General features: G+C 38.9%; 1 protein-coding gene across 4 annotated transcripts in view; it reads right to left on the minus strand.

Moving 5' to 3' along the window:
- Positions 1-4737: 4737 nt before the first annotated feature.
- Positions 4738-21404, minus strand: part of TTBK2 (tau tubulin kinase 2) — a 46377-nt gene continuing 29710 nt past the window's right edge. Inside the window, exons 12-17 of one of the 4 annotated variants that reach the window (XM_079953299.1) lie at positions 19849-20060; positions 18770-19337; positions 17396-17644; positions 10241-11505; positions 8458-8567; positions 4738-7425 (exon numbers count right to left, since the gene is read on the minus strand). In XM_079953299.1, coding sequence (XP_079809425.1) covers positions 7418-7425; positions 8458-8567; positions 10241-11505; positions 17396-17644; positions 18770-19337; positions 19849-20060 — 2412 coding nt within the window. In that variant the 3' untranslated portion in view covers positions 4738-7417. Of the gene's footprint in view, positions 7426-7827; positions 8568-10240; positions 11506-17395; positions 17645-18769; positions 19338-19848; positions 20061-21404 lie in introns of those variants that run through there. The other 3 variants (XR_013833048.1, XM_079953297.1, XM_079953298.1) reach the window with 3 other exon arrangements.

The raw sequence follows: 21404 nt of genomic DNA on the forward strand, positions 1-21404 counted from the left end.
AAGGCATTTCCAGAACTATTTTTGGTCAAGTTCCATATAGAATAAATTGAACAAATGTAGGCAAAATAATTGTTTGCATGCTGAATGATTTTTTTTTATTTAGAACCAGTTTATAAAAATAAAATACAAAATAATTTGAAAAACAGAACTTAAAACATTTACAAAGCCTTGATATGATACAAATGGGGGAAGGGAAATAAATAACTACACCATTATGTACAAATGACCATTACAAAGACACTATGTCAGTACCTTATGTTCTTAAACAACTGAGCAAAAATTATAAATAAAAAGACATCAAATTTGAATTTGGGAAACAAGAAGTGGGGAAAGACTGGAATACTTGACGATACTAAGTTACCTCTCCAGAACAACTTTCTACCTAAATTCATCATCATAACTGTTATTCTTGAGATGCTAAATGTTTTCTAGTAAATAACAAGTGCATTTTTTTCTAATTTTGAAATAATTCATTTTTAAAATATTGTTAAGCAATTTCAGATTAGTTAGAAGTTCAGTGCTTCAGAGGTCACTCCTGGTTTCAAAGCCTTCATTTCCTTCATTTTTGGATTCTGTTGTAAAGTAGTTAGGGGGGAAAACCCAAATATAAAACATGATCAGGCATAAATAGTTCAGTAAGAAAGCAGATGTTTAGGGAGAGAGTTACAGAAACGTACTTTCTGGCCACCAAGGAACAGTATGCAAGAGAGGTTGGAGGACCACCTAGATGCATAATACTGCCCTTCTGAAGGATCTGAAGACTTGTGTAAAAAGCCTTTTTTAAAGGCAGCCTTTTACGTATCAGTGAGTTGTATCTAACATTATTCATACTCAGACGCAGTGAAATTAACAGACCTACAGACCTGTTACTCATGACCATCAATTTCTTTGAGTCTCCTCCAGGTCTGACTAACATTGGATAGAACCTTGTATTAATTTGACTCTGCTATATGTGAGCCAGAGCAGCTGAAACATTTCCTGGTGCAATCCACAATCTATACACTTTTGCACTAACGGGGGAAATCATGGCAAACACAATTATCCTCTGCGGCTCATTCTTTTAGTTCCTTTAAAGGCAATAATTTGGCTAATGCCATGGGGAATTATGCCTGCATAAAAATGGACAAAAGTACAACATAGTATGTCCGGCAGAAAACTAAGATAGCAAGATCCAAGTGCAGAACAGCAAAAGTCAACGCTTACCAAAGCAAAGATCTTGTTAAAGACCAAAGGAATTAAATTTCTAAATCTACATACACTCAGATGTCAGAAAATCTCTTTCGTTGAATGAACACTCAAGGTAAAGCCTACTTAGATGTTGCACTGCTCTCTCTAGTACGAATGACAGATGAACTCTGAACTTTAACCCAAATTCCTAAGCCTACAGAACTATATGAAAGTTTTAGATATAATGGAGTGCACCACTGCTCCGAAGTCCCTCTCTGTGTGATGTCCTTGTGACCACTTATTGCAGAAGGAAATAAGTTGTATTCCTTTAAGTTACCTACAAGCAAGCTGAGTTCATAAAAGCAAGTTGCTAGTCTAAAGCTGCAGAAGTTCAATTTAAAGATTTTCTAGCACTAGGGGTTTTTGGCCATTATTAACTGTTAATAGACACTGTTACTAGAGACCAAAGCCATTTAAAAGTAATAAAATTATGGAGCTATCACCAAGTTAAAAAACAAGACCAACATATAATACGCTTCTATATATATATATATATATATATATATATATATATATATATATATATACACATATACGCACACAGCCTGCTGTGATAATAATTACATAAATGTAGATGATATAGGCAACACACTCGCCTAAGATCCTATGACTAGAATTGTTAATATTCCATCTTACTCAATTTGTTTGTTTTCAGAAAACTATTCTTGTAGGGTTGTGAGGAGAAAAAAAGTTCCTCTGAAATGGAAGGCCAAAATTTGGAGAAAGCTATGTTATATACAAATTCTTGTTCATAAGTACAGGTATCAATCAATTTATCACTAAAAGACATGCACAACAATAAACATACTACATATCTGGTTTAAGGCCTGTGCCCACTCATTCCACTAACCTGTTTTACTAACAACAGATTTAGTTGGTGGAAAAGCAGACTACACAAGAACAAAAGCAAAAAAGTTGCCTTTCTTATTTCCCTGCTTTTTGTTTTGAGACAAAGGAAGGGGTTAGGCACTACCCTAAAATGTCAGAATAGGGATCAGTTGGGTAAGTCAGCTATTACAGCCATTACAGCCCAATCCTCAAAGGCAGCAGGGACAACATACTGTGGGATGGGGGGTCTTCATTCATTCAGTGAGCCCCCATGTGTTGTCACAGCTCCCAGAATCTTCAGGTGCATAGGAGGAATCAGTGCTCTGCAGAAATTTCCTCTATGCAACCACGTATGTTTTATACTAATACAGAAAGGAGCAAGCATTGTAGTGGATTGTCTGACCACCTTCCCCTCTTAAATAAATGTTACTTATGAGGAGTCACTACAATAACAAACCTGATCTTAGGACAAAAGGAAGCCATTAGAGGATCCTTCCTCTGTGCAAGGCTGGGCAAAGGAGATCTGTGTCCGCTATCCTGGCGGGTTGGGCTGTCCTTAACTCAAAATGCAGGAAGACCAAAACTACAGGAGACAGTATAGCAGCATAGTGATTTGGGAATCACAGCATATAACTTGGAGGCTCAATGCAACAAGATACGCACTATCTTAATTTCCTATTAGCACTAACTGGGAAAATAACACTGTCCTGCATCTTGTAACATTGAGCCTATAAAAGCAGCAAGGTTATGTTTTCTCTCGGCTATGCCAATAAACCAGTTGGCCTATTACATTTTTACCATTTTTAATTGGTTTGTTTTGAGGAAATGAAAGAAAATGTGCAAATAATATTTTAGATAAATTGAAGGAATAGATTTTAAAATGCAGGCACAGTTACGCTTTCATACTCAAGGAATTTAAGTACATTATTGGCATATATTCATTGTCTTCCTTATGTTATTAGAATTATTGTCCTACGTTTCTGGAAACGGGAGGTGATACAAAGCATTTCATAGATTTACTACTGTAGACAAATCAGTGTATTACTTATGTTTACTTCAGGGAGGAATTGCATTTGGTGGCATTAGAGAACATTAAATTTGTAAATTATAAAAATAAGCAGCCATAGGTAAAATTAGAGCAGGGTTTTGAATATTAGTAATTTCTTTTAATTAGACTTGATGGAGATGATGTTCAGCAAGGTGTAGCAGATAGAACGTTATCAAGAGCAAGAGACTATATCCAAAACATTTCCCACAAATACACGTGTTGTACTGTAGAATTAAAATAAAAGGAAACCTGAATCAAAAAGGACAACTCTATTTTCTTGTTACTATTAAAGAATAGCATTATGGACAGATAATCTCAAAGGCAGGTGTTAAAACCTCTAAATGACCCTTACCACAGGCAGTACATGAGTATCACAGGAATGCTATGCTTATTGTTACCCTACAAAGGTGCTACGCATAAGTTTCAAACTGCATTCCCTTCCCATCTAGCAAGGCTATACTGTAGCCACAACATGTGTCAGGGATGTGACAAGTGTCCCTCCAACTATTATAGAAGAGTTTGTTGAACAAGGTAAAAATGGAGTTTGCCAGCAATAAACCTCTAATTCTGAGATGTTTCCCATCAATACCATTTAGAAGTGTGATCTACATACCATAATATAGCAGCCTAAAAATGATAATACTAAAAACTGTGCAAAAGATGCTGTGATGTTCCCGGAAGCAGTGAAATAACGTGTATTCAGCACAAAGTGGCAACAGTTTAGAGAAGCTGTAGAGTAGGTACTGTATCTATTATACCTGTCACGGCTTTGGGGTAGTATTCTCAACTTAAGTTGAGCAGTGCTGCTCAGCTGACAGTAAGGCTTTTGTCTTAAACAGGAAAGGAAGCAATTTGTGGTGATTCCCCCAATCTGCTGCTGCAGTCCCTTTGCCCTTCCTAAACCTGCTCCAGAGAGTTGGGAAACCCTCCTTATCATCAGCTGATTGACACTGCTGGATACAACCAATGGAGTTTCACTGGCAAAATGCTGTTTGTGGGTAAATGTCTGCAGCCTATTCAGAAAATTGTGCAACTATTCCTTACTCTGGCTCAAGCCAATGAGGAAACTAGTTTTATTTGTTCTGATTCAATCCCAGCCATGCTTATTAATTTTTTGCTGCCCTTGATTTACATATTCAAATTTGAAATTTATTATCCAACACAAACTAGATTAAGCAATTCAAATTAACCCCATGACAGCAATCACTTCATTACTGTGTGGCTAGAGTTGTAATCAAAATTCATTCACAATATCTATTTGGTTCACTTCCAGAAGTGGTAACGGTTATGCAGATCTCTGTGTAAGACATGACATGGAGAAACTAAACCACAGATTAAGACAAAGAAAATGAGTTGGTTAATAGTAAGCCAACATGCTAATTTAAAGCTTCATTAGTAAACTAAAGGATTTCTAATCACTATTGGATCAGATGTTTGGCAAAGTGACAACTCCAGAAAATAGTTTTTTCAGTCACTGCACTAAAAAAACACATAGGCAACCTCCTGTGCTTTCCACAATTACCTTCTAGTCTGACCTATATCTTGACTGCATTTGTACAACATGGAAATACAAATGCATTTCAACACAAAATAGTTTGAACATTAGCATACATATGCCATAAGTAAGAGGAATGTATAACAGCATTTTGACAACATTCTTTTTAAGTCAATGCATAGGATAGGAATTATTTTGTCCCTGACAGCAAAGCATGAAAATACATCTTTGGGATATGCCTCTCCCTACATGCAAGGGGAACTGTTTTTCTAATACTGATGCTCTGGGCATGTTTATAAAGGTTTTCCTCCAAGGCTCTTCTAGAAGCATCATGACCGTGGATTTAGCACAAAATATAAAAACTGAATATTGCAAGCAGTTTAAACAAGTCATAAATAAAGGAATGCCTTTTTAAGCTGAACTTTATAAATCAAATGGTTATATGACATTAAATGCCTCACAAAAATGTAAGAATGAGCATGAAGAATTCATAACTTTGTTGTTTCAAGGCAGTTATCACAAAGTGATGTACCTCTGTATCAACAAGAATTATTTACCTTCACGATAAATTATTCCCTGGAAGCACTTATGTACCATCTCAAAAGGGGACATGTCATGTAACCCAGTTTTCCCAAACTGGTGTCCTCCAGAAGCTTGGGGCAATTTCCAACAGTCCCAGGCAGCATAACTCGCCATCATGGATGAAGGGAGCCATAGTCCAGAAATCTGATGGACACCAGGTTGGGAAAGACTGATGTAGAATGTTTCAACTACACTCTATGAGGATAATTTGTTAGCTGAAAGTAACTCTATAAAATTTGGTAACATGTGAAGACCAGAACACAGACACTTGGATTGCAGCCTCATGGAAGCGTTGAGAGTCCCAGCAGCTTTTCATAGACATGGGATAGGGCAAGAGAAAAGAGCTGATAGGCAAGGGCAAAGAGAAAATTAATTTTCTTTGCTTGTATCATATTGATCTATTATCATCACTCACTGCCCAGTGTCACAAGGAACAATTTCAACACGAAAGCCTGCTGATGGAAAGATATGGGGGAAAGATGAAAAGTTAAAATCATGAATACACATCTCACTTGGCCATCGGATACATAGCTCCCCTGATTCATTCCATTTCATTCTGAAATTTAAAAGTGAAGCGACAAAGCTGATATTGAACACTGAGTTGCTGAGCAACCACCAACCCTTCAGTCCTGAACTGAGGCATGAAGAATATTCAGCTTTGTGCATGCCAGGAAATGGGAGCAGCAAGGCCAAGGGTATTTAATTCAGGCACGCAACTGAAGGAGTACTGCATTGTCTGTGGTCCATAATGTTACAAATGCAAATGAGAGAGTTAAGGATATAGAAGCATATGTATGTATATATATATATATATTTATATTTATAAATATTTATAATATATAATTTACCATGAGAACATGCAATTATTGGTATAGCACCTATCATACAATATAATACAACATAATAGGTCTTATAAATCATATAGTTTCTCAAGAAACAGCAGGTATGCTCTCCCTACTGCATTCCTCTGTAGTGTTTGAAACCTGAATGAGGCTAAGGTTTCACACTGTGCTACATTACTTATGGGAAACAATATACACATTTAAGAGTAAAAAAATTCCAACACATTCTGACAGAACCAGAGAAATTCAGTGCAGCTTCAATGCAGCATTAGAAATGTGTTAGCTCAGAGAGAAAATATTCCCTTTTCCATCCAAAGATACTATTTTGGCAGCAAACGAAGTTAAATAAAACAAAGTTAAATTAAAAATAATTTATGCTGGCTACAGGCATATGACTATAGCAAGCAGATCAGTAATTTCCAAATTTACCCACACATCCAGTATCCCCTACAACAGGAACCTTTTTGGACAGCTAGTTGTATCCCTTTTAAAACATCCCTATGTGATCCACCATTGATTTCTAAATCTAGCAAAACAAGTCATTCCTCTAATAGTCATAAAATGATACCCATATAAAGTTTGGGAAAACTAAAAGCCACTGATCTTATTCAGAGGGAATGGAAGACAATCCTTAAACATGAGTTTTCAGTATGTTGTTTTCTAAATTATAATGTCCCTAAACACAAGAATATGTCTGAGTAAGGAACTATGTATATTTGTATTGCAGGAAGCTACAGAGGTGTTGGCTTCCACCCAAACCCCCAATAAACATGTATGATTACCTGGTTCAGATTTTGGTAGCAACATCTGCAAATTGGACAAATGTGCTCTTGACATACAATATAGGTTTAGGGATGTTGACATGTGAGAAATAGTGTTGTAGGTTTTACTATCAAGTATTATTTTTCATATTCTTAAGAAAATAAAGGAATTGCTGCTTCTTTCTAACCTACTACGTATGAAGGCTCTGCAGTGTCCTTTTAGTAGGTGGTGAAAGCTTCATTTATCTTCCAGATTTAGATTACATTCTCAAGTAAGAAGTCTAAGTGTGTAAACATTTTTGCTCTTCCTCAGTACAGTTACACTGAGAGGAACACTGTAAATAAGGTAGGCAAATGGACTAAACATCTCACCCCAATGGGTAAATTCTGATCAGCTTTAACAGTGGCTCTCCTTTGTACCCTGAGAGACTATTGCACAAACAAATGTTTTAATTATAGGAATGCTCCAGGGTCCAAACTCTTCTGGTTTTCCTTCTTAACTCAGACTGTGAGCATCATCTCCAGATCCTTCATATATGATATGATGTAAACCTGCCATAACTCCAGAAATTCACACACAGATAAATGATCAAGTTGTCCAAGAATCAGGATCTGAACAGCAGTTAATAGAATGTTACCAATCTGAAAATATAGGTAAATTTACATAAATGTTAAATTACATTGGTTTCAGTGGATTTGTACACATTTACTGCATATAAGAATGTAGCCCACATTAAATATACAGCGGTACAAGATGCTGAGTTTTTCTGTTTTTGCTTTAAAAGGAGGAACATGGGCAGTGAGCAACTTGAAAACAGATGTGTGAAGCCCAACACTGATAGAAACTTACAGGAGTATTGCTGTTTCAAATAATGTGCTTTTTAAAAACTCTACAGACACACACAGCTGAGTAGTACCTCAGATGTAATAGTGCCAAGGTGAAATTAATTTCAGGTTTCAGGTTTGATAACTGAAAGAGCCTAAAACAGGTCATGCTTTTATATGAAATAAAAAGTAAACTAAAATCTTATTAAAAACACTCACCTCCAAGACACTGTTCTGTTTCACACATCTTGGACTTTCCAGATGCTCCATCCCTGCCCTCTAGCCTCCCTGATCTGCTTGCTGCATGTTCTTAGGAAATGCCTGGCCACTCATATACAAAGTGGACCTTATAAATATTTCATCTTAATTTTTGTTTCCTTTGAAAGTCAGGATGAACACTGATTTTTGAAGACTTTTGTTTAAATACACAGTACACAAACACAACATGCATCGGATTAAGGGGCTTTGACACCAGACACAGACTCAGTTCCTATCTGCTAAGTTTACTGGCTGATTTGCTCTTCCCTGTGGGAGACTTAACGTTAGAGGAATGGTGGCAGGAGCCACTAGATCCTTTCAACCCATTCTTGTTAGACTTGTTGTAGCAGTGCTCTTGTTGGCAGGATCTCCTGGAAGATGAAGAGCCTGAAAGACTGGGAGGCGATTTACTCCTTCCAAGATGTGGGGATGAGCTCCTCTGCTCATGGTGAGGACGCCCACCCCGGGATGGTGAGGAGCTGGTAGTACGAGGCAAAGAAGAGCTCCTAGGGGAGGCACTGGGACTGCGTCTGGGGACGACTGGGCTTTTGGGTGGTGTTTTGGGGCTATGTGGAGACCCTGGACTCTTACACTGAGAAGAGCTTCGTGGTTTCTGAGATCCATTCTGAAGAATTTGAGCCAGGCGAGAGATCAGGTCTGAATCAGAGCTGCTACTTCCTAGTACTTTGTACCTGCGCAACCTTCAAGAGAAAGAGAAGTTGATTAGTACCATTTCTTCCTTCTCCAGTGCCATGAGAAGGTCTGGGTAGGCTCATACACTTTGATCTAAGAACAGAGGCACTTCTCTGTGTGCCCCTCTAGCAAAAGTCCAAGGGGTGGAGTTCTGGCACTGGCATTAACAACCTTCTGCTGCCAGGTGAAATCCTCTCTTCCCATTTGAGCATTAATATCATTGTGGTTCCTGTGGAAATTTTAGCTATGTATTTCTTGGTGATCGTGCTTATGTTGAGTATGGGATGGAGCAATCTGATTAATTATAAAGGAATATAGCTTTTTTTAGTGATAACAACAAAGAGGAAAGGCCTCCTTCATGTGATCCAGCAAGCTCCCTCTCTTCTTGCATCCAGGCAAGAACTCATTTGACAAGCACAAGAAACTGAACCTTTGGTACCATCAGCCCAGTCCTGTGGAATACTCTGCCAACAGAGATTCAGCAGGCAAATTCTGCACCAACTTTTAAATGCCTCCTGAAACTATTCCACAAGGCCTATGTGGGCAATTAAAAATACATCCTTCCACAATGGTTAACTGATGTATGCTTTTAGTTTTTAACATTTTATGGTTTTTATTGCATGGTTTTTAAGTTTTATTGCTGTAAACTGATTTGATTTTTTAAAATGACGTAGCAGTAAATAAATAAATTGAATAAATAAGACATAGGAATAAGTATACTGCATGCATTCACTGTAAAATGCAAAATCTGGTATTTGACACCCAATTTAGCATCCTAAAAGCAACTTTTAAACTTCAGTAAGTGTGGCTAAATACCTACAAGAATGCAATCTGTATTCAGAAGCTGTACAAGTGCTGCACAGGACCACCAGGAGGTCTTGGCTATTGTTCCTCGCTGATAATTTTTTTGTGACTTGAAGGCAGCATGTTACAATTTCCTGCAGTACAAAACCCTGTTTAACGAGAATCCATAGCAGGACAAGAGGAAAAAGAGAGAGAGTGTAGCGCAAAAAGCAAGAGCTGTCTCTTCAAAGTCTCTGAAAAGCCATGATTCTCAGCCATAGTCTGCATTACCTTGTAAACACCACCCAGGAAAAGCTTTTGCTTGAAAGAAAAGCTACAAATAACAAAATATTTTGTTTCCGCTTACATTCTGCTATTGTGTCCTTTAAATACTTAATAGTCAAAGGTCCAGCTTTAAGAAAAAGCATATGATCAGTTCTTGGTTGAGTGGTTGGTTGGTTTTTGGGTAAATCAGACAAGGAATGGTAACAGAAAAGGTGTTTTCTTAATGGCATTACCCAAAGATACATGATAAGGAGTGGTTTATATTAAGAGTCATAGCTTGATTTTCTTACTACCCTATCCAGCTCACTTGGTGTGTACTCTTAGGTCTTTATAGGCAATCCAGGTTCACTTAAATCTAGAAGCAAAATGTTTTAGAAACCTAGTGTTTTAAATTAATATTGTATGCAAATGTTGTTAATGTTCTTATTCAGGTAATTTTTTTCTGAATTTTGAAAGAGAAAAATATTCTGTATGTGTGTATGCACATAAGCTTGATTGCAGATATTTGTGGGGAGGCGGGGCGGAGAGTACTTAGTGCAATTTGCATGGTATCATACAAAGCCTTCCCAAAACTGCTCAAATCTGCTTCAAAGGTGTAGCTGTTTTTACTTACCTGGCTTCTACTCCAGGCCTTGTTGGTGGTCTTCCTGGTGGTGGACGAGGAAAAAACTGAGCTGAATTTGAACTGCTAACGTGATCTGTGGGAGTCCAAGATACGGGTCTTGGGATTTTGCTCTTTCTGGACTGAGGATTGCTTGGTGACAAAAAACTCTCCTCTACTTGGCTGTGCAAATGAGTGTCCAGTCTCAGTTTTGAAAAGGAGGACAACACATCTTCAGGAAGTGGTAATGGACCAGCAACAACTTTTTCTTTCAGTGACTTGTCAGAGGCACTTGAGAGGTCACCAAGGAAAGATTTGAGCTGTCTCTTTTCTACAAGTAATCTAACCAAGTCTGTCTGATGAGCCTTTTTTAGAAGCAGCTTCTCTTTTGCTGAAACAGGAGACGATTCTGATGAGGAGTCTACCTCTTGTGCTAAAACTGGAATGCGACTCTGTCTAGCCACAAATGCAGATCTAACTAACTCCTTCTTGGATGGATTAGAACTCTCATTCTCTGAACTGGAGTGCAACAATTCTCCATTTCTCTGGACATTTTGCTCTTCTTTCCCCTCTTGATGCAAAAAGGTGGCAAGGTTCACCTGTTGGCATTGCAATTCTTCAGCATGATCAATATCCCCATCATCATGGAAACCATTTTCTTGCACTGGTACTACTTGGTTTTCCTGTTTTTGAGCAAATGGGTCAGTACTTCTTGATAAAGAAACATCTGATGTTTCGGCTGCTGACTGCTTCTGTAACTCCTGTTTTGCATCCTGATTTAGCAAGGAGGAGGAAGGAATTGGCCTCAGTTCTTCAGGTTCTGTAACAGCCAGAGGACCATCCAATACAGATTCAGTGTTTCCTTGAGCAGTTGAACATGGTCCTTCAATCTGTATTTCAATATCATTTTCATAAGCCACAGGAAGCTGATTCTCTTCCCCTTTTTCGAAGAGATTTTCTCCTTGTCTCTTCATGTATTGTTCAAGTAGGTCTGTTTGGCTATGATCTTGGATTCCAACACATTCTTCAATACACTCATCCTTTCCAATTGCCTCTAGGTTGTGGTCTAACTTGTGTACTACATCTGTTCTACTGGCACTAAGAGTTAGTGCATCGTTTGCCGCTGCCAAGCCAACCAAGTTCTCCTTAGGAGAGGAAAGTTCAACAGTATGTTCCAAAAGCCGAGGATCCCGGTCCTTCTTCTCTAGTTGCTGGCCAAAATGAAAACTCTCAGAAGCAGACTGTGTGGATGCCATTGATGGTCTGGGTATTGTAACCTATACAGAAAACAGGAAGAAAGAAATGATATTACAGAAAAGATTTTTATTGGCTTTGAAATTACATATTGCCATATCATATTTTCAGGTTCAAAAAGACAAGTAATAGATAACTTGCTCTTGCACAACTACACAGCCCTATATTTTTGTATCTCTGTGTTGGGCCAACTGGTGCAATCTCTGCTGGAAAAAACTGGAAGATACAGTGGTGCCTCGCAAGACGAAAAGAATCCGTTCCGCGAGTCTCTTCGCCTAGTGGTTTTTTCGTCTTGCGAAGCAAGCCCATTGACGGCTTAGCGGATTAGCGCTATTAGCGGCTTTTAGTGGCTTTTAGCAGCTTATCGGCTTAGCGGATAAGCAGATAAGCAGCTTAGAAAAAGGGGGGGGAAAAAAAACCCCCGCAGGAACTCGCAAGACATTTTCGTCTTGCGAAGCAAGCCCATAGGAAATTCGTTTTGCGAAGCACCTCCAAAACAGAAAACTCTTTCGTCTAGCGAGTTTTCCGTCTTGCGAGGCATTCGTCTTGCGGGGCACCACTGTAACAGGAAAATTTTAAGCCAGGCTGTAAATTAGGGTTAACATGGCAATTCAATGTATGTTTGTGTGTGGTAACATTAACAGTCCTCATCGAAATCACTAATCTCCTCACTGCCGGTTCTACAGGTCTCTGCTCTGTCCTTATCCAACTCAATCTTTATGTGGTGTTTGATATGGCTGACCCCCTATGACTCTGTTCATAGATGGTTGTCCTTATCCTGGCTGGATCACTCTTTCAACATATCCACAGAAATATGGTCCTCTTCCGCCTTCCCACTGTTTTGTGGAGTTCTCCAGGGTTCCATTCTTGGTTCCTTGCTATTCTCTCTCTGCACATTTTTCTGAGTAACTTCATCAAAATCTGTATCTCTCATTATCATGTAGAGAACGATGGCACTCAATGATGCCTTTCTACTCCAGAATGTTTGCCTCAGCTAATCCTGCATTTTCACTTGCCTCTGTGATATTTACCTAGAAGTCTCACCATCATCTCAATTTCAGTATCTCAATGACCGACCTATTCATCATTACTCTATAGTAATTCACATTATCATCCACATTGTTGACCGGGGTGGGTGGGGAGGATTAGAATGATATTCAGCTAAGTTTTATTCAGAGTAGACCCACTGAAATTAATAAACCTAACTTAAGACATGTTCATTAATTTCACTGGGTATACTCTGAATAACTCTTATTTGAACAGTACTCATAGAATCATAGAGTTGGAAGAGACCACAAGGGCCATCGAGTCCAAGCCCCTGCCAAGCAGGAAACACCATCAGAGCACTCATGGTTTTTAATTCTTTCCTTGCTAGCACATAGGTTCTTAATCGGAAAATCAGGCTATTTCCTAAACTACACAGCAAAAATAAATATTTACATTTGTAACTGCTGAAGGTGACTAAGGTTGCATGCTTATGAGTTAGGAAATGAAGCTAAACAAAATGTAGCTACACTTCTCACATGGTAGAGCTGGGGGTTAGGTAGAAATAGTAAGTCTTCTGTCTTTGAGAATGACAAGGCATTCAGGAAAAGAAATCAGCAACACAGAGATATAGGACCGAACAGAAAGAGGTGATAGAGAACAGATTTGGAAGCCATCATCATATGGGTATTAGCTGACACTATGAAAATGATAACAATCAAAAATTTAACTTCTGGCTTTTTACCAACTCCCATTTAAGTTATAGGCTTTTATGAAAAGAGATTTTTTAGAAATTGACATTTCTACTTTTAATCATGCGGTGGCTCACATGATTGAAGAAACGCTCATTGAAAAAATAGCTCACTGTCTCCCTCTGGTGGGCAAAGACTAAGTGATATTATTTAAAAAAGGAAAGATAGCAATGATTGGAAACAATGGTTTTTTCCATAAAAATTAGGTCAAAACTATGATACCTAGTCAATACTTAAAAGAGGCCTTCTCATTATCGTTAAAGGGCATTATGGTAATAAAACAGCTTAGAGCGGCCAGAACTACTGGTTAGCCTTGCTATAGTATAAGAAATCGGTGGGCCTTCCTCCCTACTCCAGCAACTGGAAAACTCTGCACTAAGCAACCAATTTCAAGGAGCCATTTGTTCATGCTCAGGTTAAGCAAGGTAACAGAACAAAGGTCCTTCTTGCTATAACAGAGAGACAAAAGCTTTTCTTTTCCATCCCCCTAATTCCATTATCACCTACTGAAGGGTTCTTGGGTTTTAGGGCTGAACAAATCAAATTCAAAAGAAGTTTGAAGGGCAGCATATGCGCTCCTCCCCCCTCCGCAATAATGAAATACCTATGAAGTTAATGCCCAATATTGTAATACTGAACTTATTTATTTCATAAAATTTATACACTGCTTGATTGTAAAAAGCCTCAAAAAGGCTTACAAAAAGATAAAAAAAAAATCAAGGAAAAAAATACAGCCATACTTTAAAACATACAAAAGTTAAAAGACTAAAACAGATTAAACTTTGATTTAATCACTAGTCCTTTTTATTTGAAGTATGAAAGTTGTACAGTTAAATGTATTCTTACAGTACGATTGTTTTCAAGGTTATGGAAGTTACACCTCCACAGCTAAAGTCTTTTATATTTAATTTATATTTTGTCTTCTTCCTTGGTGCTTTCTTTTCCTAATTCCTTCCATTTTTTCACATGTCTGTTTATATTGTAAGCCTGCAGGTGGAGTATACTCATTGTCAGTTTTGTTTTATGCTGTATATTATTATTATTAATTATTATTATTATTATTACTACTAGTAGTAGTAGTATTAAAAAACACAATATTGAAAACAGTTGAAAATAATTTACAACCCCTGAAATAAGGTGGGTCCTTAAAATATACACCTCAGATATCAAAAGCTAGATAGAGAGGTGTGTCTTCAGCATTCACCAAAAGCCGTGTAATGAAGATGCCAGATGCATCTCTATGAGGAGCTAGTCAGTAATCTGGTTATCCCATTTTGAACTAATTGAAGTACCCAAGTCATCGTTAAGGTCAGCCCAACATAGTGCGCATTGCAATAATCTAATCTGGAAGATACCACAACATGACCAAGTCATTTATGTCCAAAATGGGCTGTAGCTAGTGAACCAGCCAGAGCTATAAAAAGGCAAAATTCCTTGTCACCAAAGTCATTTGAGCCTCCACTGACAGTGCTTAACCCAGGAGCACCTCAAGCTGCAGACCTACTCCTTCTAGGGAAGTGCAACCCTGTCCAGGACAGGTGGTCTCCCCCAAACCCAGATGTGGTAACTCAGGATACATAACATCTCTGCCTTTTCAAGATTCAGATTCAGTTTACTGGGTCAACATTTGGCCCACCACCACCTTCCAGCACTGATCTAACACTTCAACTGCCTCTCCTGATTCAGAAGGTACAGAAAGACAGAGCTGAGTGTCATTTGCTTATTGATAGAACTTAACTCCGAATCCCCTGGTGACAGCTCCCAGAGGCTTCATATATAAGTTTAATACCAAGGGGGACAAGATGGAACCATGTGAGACACCACAGAACAACTCCCATGGTGCTGAAGAGTAGCCTCTCATAGCTACATTTGGGAAACAACTCTAGGAGTATGAGCAAAACCTCTGAAACAGAGTGCCCCCACACTTCCCTGAGACATTCCAGAACACCACAGTCAACAGTACTGAAAGCCCCTGAGAGATCAAAGATAACAAACAGGGTCTCCCCCCATCTCTCTCCCACGACATGTCATCCACCAGGGCTACCAAAGGCAGCTTCAGTACCATGACCAGGCCTGAAGGCAGCCAGGAATAGATCCAAGCAACCAGTTTTCTCCAAACTTGTCTGATGCGGGACCACCACCTCCTTTTTGAGCACCTTGCCCAAAAGGGAATATTCATCACTGGGAGTATACAGTGCCTTGGCCTTTTGGAAACTGTAATTTATTGCCTCTACATGAAGGACTGCTGTTCATGAAGGAAACTGGAAACCAATGGAGGCTCCCCAATGAAGTTTGGGGGCAATAAGGTGGCATTATTCATCTCCCCCCCCCCCCCCCCCGGGAACAACTGGTCTAGTGTATTCCTTAGCTTTTAATTTAGTGAAAAACTAAATGTTCTTTCCTTTTTTTATCTTGCCAGAAATTTATCTGATACAATGTTTGCCATTTGTTAGACATATACTGTATTAGAAAAGTAAAACTGCATTCTAGCCTCAGAACACAAAATATGATACACAGTACTATTCTAGTTGAGCTTCTAAAACATTATCTTTCTAAAAGCCGATCATATATACCCATGCTTTCTTTCATTAAATTCAAGGCTATCTCTTATACAGGAATTAACCAGACTAAGACTTGCTCAGCTTTAGAAAGACTGCAGCAACATGTGTATTAAGACAATGATGGGATCATGATTTTGATTATAGTCTTCCCAGTAGCAATAATATTAAACCTTACTGAAGTTTCAGCATTAAAAAAATTCAGAAACCAAGTAACAAACTAAAAGTATCCAAGTTCAATATATACAAGTAAATCTACATGCTGCAGCACAGAATGCAGTGATGATTTAATCCAGTGACAGAACATGACAATTGAAACAAATGTTATTTTGTATATAAAGCAAAATGAAGAGCTCTGCTGGAATGTCCTATACGCACGGCAGTATTTTGGTGGGATGGATTAAAATGAGAGGTTAAAACCACACTGTTTAATAGTCATTTCATGTATAAGTTCCTCAGCTGCTATTAACAATTCTAACTGCTATTATTATTTTGAACACTAGTACTTTTGCCTGGAAAGAAAAATAGCTTGGATATTAGGTTCTCAGCGTTTTCTATATTACTTTCCGCTATGCTACATACTCCTACCATTCATTTTAGTGCCCTGGACAATACACTTTAGCTTCCTATTCGTTGTGGAAATACCTAACAATTTTGTTAGTTCTATCAACTGAGAAATAAGACTCAAACACAAGAGTTAATTATTTTTTTCCAGCCGGTAGGCTAGATCCTGACCTCCCACACATCCCACGATGCACTTTGACAGCAAGTCCTGCATTGTCTGTTTGCACACATAGTTTGGATTCGAACCATGCCTGCAAATGGTCAGTTTTCCTCTGCAGACTAGCAAAGCTCTATGCAAAGCTGGTCTACAGAGGAAAATAATTTGTTTGCAGACACAAGCAGAACCCAAACCACAGTGACATATGGGAAACTTCAAAAGGGCTCACTGTCAGTAGAGTTAGTGAGCCCCACTTTCCAAGGGACAATCAAGAGTGTACTTCAAGCATCCAATTATTTCTTTTTGGCCTCATCTTTACCTAATTTACCCCAATGTCATATATGTTGTCAGGTGTGGGATAGGTAGGTGTGGTTTGCAAGAAATGGCCTTGTGAACCAAATTAGGATCCTTGTTAGGCCTAATTTGACCACAGGCTACAACTTCCCTATGCCTTCTCTCTCTCTCTCTCTCTCTCTCTCTCTCTCTCTCTCTCACACACACACACACACACACACACACTTACTTTAGTATATTCATTTAAAAAAATGTTCAAGTCACTTATGCTTCCTGGCTGTTATCTACTGACAGTACTTTAACCTAAGGTTAAAACTACAGAGGTTCTCATTCATCAGTTCTTAAAATTAAGAAATTTCATTTTCTGCATAGTAAATCAGCTTAATGGATTTTTCCTGCTCTAGCCTCTGCATATTTAAGTAGTGCTTTTGTCTGAAGTTTACATCTTTTAAGTTATTATTTTTATTTCTCAAGACCAATGTTTTCAAAAGGTAAGTATTTAGAGTACATAAGTCTACTTTTGAGCAATGCAAAGTAGCTGAGAACCCATAAAACATGGCAAATGACTGACACAGTGTAGTTGCTTAGATGAAGATGCATTCACCTGCTGAAGTTGTGCTTTTGAGATGCGAATGACAGGGGGGAACTTGTTTCCACTGGGAATGACAGGAAGTTGCCTACGGGCAGCTGACCAGGAAGAGGAAGAGTGGCTGTCTCCTGATTGACTCCTTGGAAAGCCAGCCTCTTTCACAGGGTCCGGGTGGGTGGTGAGGTGGGTTATAGGGCTCAGGGTACGGAGGATGGGACTTGAAATTCTTGGGATGGAGAAATGCAGCATGTGAAGTGAGTTGAGCTGTGAGAACAACATGGCAAGGAAAAAAGAAAATGCTTCAAATATATAAAGATCACTTTATTTCGGTCTGCTCTCTGTAGCTTTGAACTTTGTTTCTTCCAGTAGCCAATATTACAAAGAGTAAATACTGGCAGCCACATGATGCTGATTAGAACAGACAGAGACAGAGTTATACTGTTGAGAAAGGTTAAGAGTTTCAAAGTAAGCAAAAGTGACGAAGAACTGAATAGACAGAGGGCTGTGAAGAACCAGAGAACTGAAAACAACAGTTTACACCTGGGTGGGTGGGTTAATATTTTTCAAAATACTTCAGTATCTACAACCAACAGTTACTGGCCTCTGGTGATAAAAATAGAATTCAATAAAAGTTAAATTATATCAGGTAATTATTCAAACTAGGTGCATTCCTCATGTTTTTTATATTTCAAAAGTGGTTTTTGGAACTGAAAAAGCCACTTTTTTCTGCGATAAAAGAACAACATTATCTATATTAAAGGTAAAGGGACCCCTGACCATTAGGTCCAGTTGTGACCGACTCTGGGGTTGCAGCGCTCATCTTGCTTTACTTTATTTATATTACGTCATTGCAAAACCTTAGTCCAGTGGTACCTCGAGTTACAAACGCCTCAGGTTACAAACGCTTCAGGTTACAAACTCCGCTAACCTGGAAGAGTTACCTCGAGTTGAGAACTTTGCCCCAGGATGAGAATGGAAATCGTGTGCCGGCGCAGCAGCAGCAAGAGGCCCCATTAGCGAAAGCAAGCCTCTAGTTAAGAACAGTTTCAGGTTAAAAACAGACCTCCAGAATGAATTAAGTTTGTAACTAGAGGTACGACTGTATTTTCAATAATTCTCAAACATGCCATCATTCTTGTGCTTTCTTAGCATGTATCTTAATTAAATCAAAATTGAGTTGTGGATGTTATTGAAATACATGCTAAACCCTGAAAAAGTGCTTCTGCAAAGTGCAATTAACTATCATACTCTTCTTAAATTGACTGCAAGCAGGATATTATCTCTATGCAGTATTTTGATTAAGCTTCAGATCTCATGCTTTCAGTTAAAGATTTCTCACAGTGTCTGAATACAACAGAGATGAGCTACAGCTATTAACAGTTCACTTACTGGAGCAAGAGCCCCTTCTGCTTGAGCCTCCATTAGGCTTGTGGGTGTGACTGCAAGAAGATGACCAGCAGTTCCAACTGGGAGTTCTAGTTGATCTGTAAACTGTTCAGAAGCGGCTGTACCATGACACTCAATATCTAGATCCAATGCTGGTCCCATAGCTGTATTCTTGGTATGAGCTCTAAGCTTATCTTCTTGTGGGGGCTCTTCAAGGACTTGAAGCACCTCAGGCTCCTCATCAGAGGGGCTTCCAGTTGTTTTATGCCCTAAAACTCCATTAGTCCTGAAATCCTGCAAGTCTCTGTCTTTATCCACTATCACCCATTCCTTGGAGTCAACCTCCTGCTGGCAGGAACTCAAATTGACTGCCACATATCCATTGCTGACAACACCATCACCCTGTTCTGGAGAGCTGCCAGAAATGGGCTTGGAAGCTTCAGGTAGGTATTCTTCATCATAGTGCCAAACATGCTCATGACTGGAAGCAACTGGAGGCATGGGTGGTTTTTGAAAAGCTGCAACAGCAGATTCTTTGCCAGGATTCAACTCTCTTTTCTTTTTCTCCATGCTTGGGAATGTTGAGAGAAATTAAGGAAACATGATAAAGCAAATTAGGATTGTGTAAACCATGTTAAGTGAAAAATAACAGGATACTATCTAATGTAGACAAATTAGGCCATTTGTTATCAATATCATTACATTTCTATTTCTAGTAGATGTTCTGGGGTAGCTCCTGTGGCATCCTCCAGATGTTCTTGGACTACAACTCTCATCAATACTCGGCATGTCAAATGGCCAGGAATTATGAGAGCTATAGTGCAAGAACATCTGGAGGGCACCATGTTGGCTACCCCTGTTGTAACTAATCCTAATCTTTTAGAACTGAATTTCTTAAATTATATTATGAATTACTGGCTCCCCATTTCCAAAACCTGACTTTACTTTCCCTGCATTTGTAGGGTCAAGCATATGGCATGAGTAACAGTGAAATCTGTGCCAAATAACTAATCAATTAAAGATGACTCACTATAAGCAAAGCAACTGCTAAAAAGCTTAGCAAAACAAAAGCCATTGCATACCAGACTTCCAGAAATTTATCCGTATCTGGCTTGGACTCCAAGGTCAGACGTTTCTCCAGTTCAAAACTGTGAATTGATCGTAGCTTCCGCACCAGAGGAACATCTCGATCTAGCTGTGTGGTCTCTGAGCGGACTCTAATTGGAGAACCAAGGCTTGGTGCATTAAGCATGCCATTAATTGGTCCATGGCTGTTTTCCTCTTCTGTAGCAGTCTGTGATTAAAAACACCATAAGAGAACTATAAAATATCAGGTAAAAGACACAAAATGTAACATTTAGTTGTTGGCATCCCAGCTTTTCATTCTGTCAAAACACTTTCAGTTCTTCTATTTGATAGGCTTGCAATGCTAAATGTAGTCAGAACTGCAGCAGAAAGATCGCTGCTCAACTTCATTTACCACCAGAACTAACTAATTTCCACACAAACTTTCAATTTTGCTTGTGGCTAATATGCAGTCTTCTGTAAATGTGCTTTTGAAATTGTTTGCTTGTGGATGTTAACTCCAAATCAGTATCTATATCTAAAAGCAGCCCTATATACTACCTAACATCCAAGGTTTAGATACTAATGAACATAGAAAACTGCCTTATTTCAAATTAGACCAAGCTCAATAGCAGCAATCTATAGAAGCAGGAGTCTTCCTAGCCCTATGTGGAAAGACCAGGATTGAAACAGAGGCCCCTAAGTTGCAAACAACATACTCTATCACTGAGCAGATAGCCCTTTTCAAAAATTAAGTTTTAATGTTTTCTGATTTCACTCACACACAGCTGATCCCACTAGCAAACACCAATATCTAAAGAGCTATCACAGGGAAGATGGAACAACCTTGTTTTGTCCTGACAGAGGAGCGGTCTCCCTTCCCTCGGGAGGTTGTGGACCCTCCTTCCTTGGAGGTTTTTAAGCAGAGGTTGGATGGTCATCTGTGATGGATGCTCTAGCTGAGATTCATGCATTGCAGGGAAGTGGACAAGATTACCCTTGGGTACCTTCCAACTCTAGTTCTGTGATTCTATAGGTGCTCTTATACAATTCATTTAGCAGAGGCCTCTGCTAACAGAATCAATGAGGTTTTTCACTAATTCTACCTCCCGCCTGCAGTCCCCTGTGCCACCTTCCATGCTGTTCTGAAGGGTTCCCAAAACTCTTCAGAGCAGATTATGTGTGAAGCAGCTGAGGCAGGGAGATGTACCGCTCCTTCCATTAGCAGAGGTGCTCACCAAACTGAAATATCTTCCATCTGTGGAACAACACCTGAACTCTACCCAACATCCCTACCACCACACAGAAGGAACTACATGTTCCATTACTGCTCTAAGAAAGGGCTGTTTTGTCTAAAATAGCAATAGCCTACTTCAAGTATATACTCTGATATATGTCCCAAATGCTGTGCCTGGGGCCACAGTAAAACTGCTCACTGTAATGCCAGCTAGGTGTCCTTAGCAATTTAACAAAAATTAGGAAAGAATTTATAAAGAGAATATATTTTCACAATACTACTATGTAACCTAAGATGCAGCAATATAAAGAATACAATACAGTTATGGCCATGCTC

The sequence above is a fragment of the Podarcis cretensis genome (genome assembly GCF_951804945.1).
Source record: "Podarcis cretensis genome assembly, chromosome: 1".
In the NCBI taxonomy this organism is placed as follows: Eukaryota; Metazoa; Chordata; class Lepidosauria; order Squamata; family Lacertidae; genus Podarcis; species Podarcis cretensis.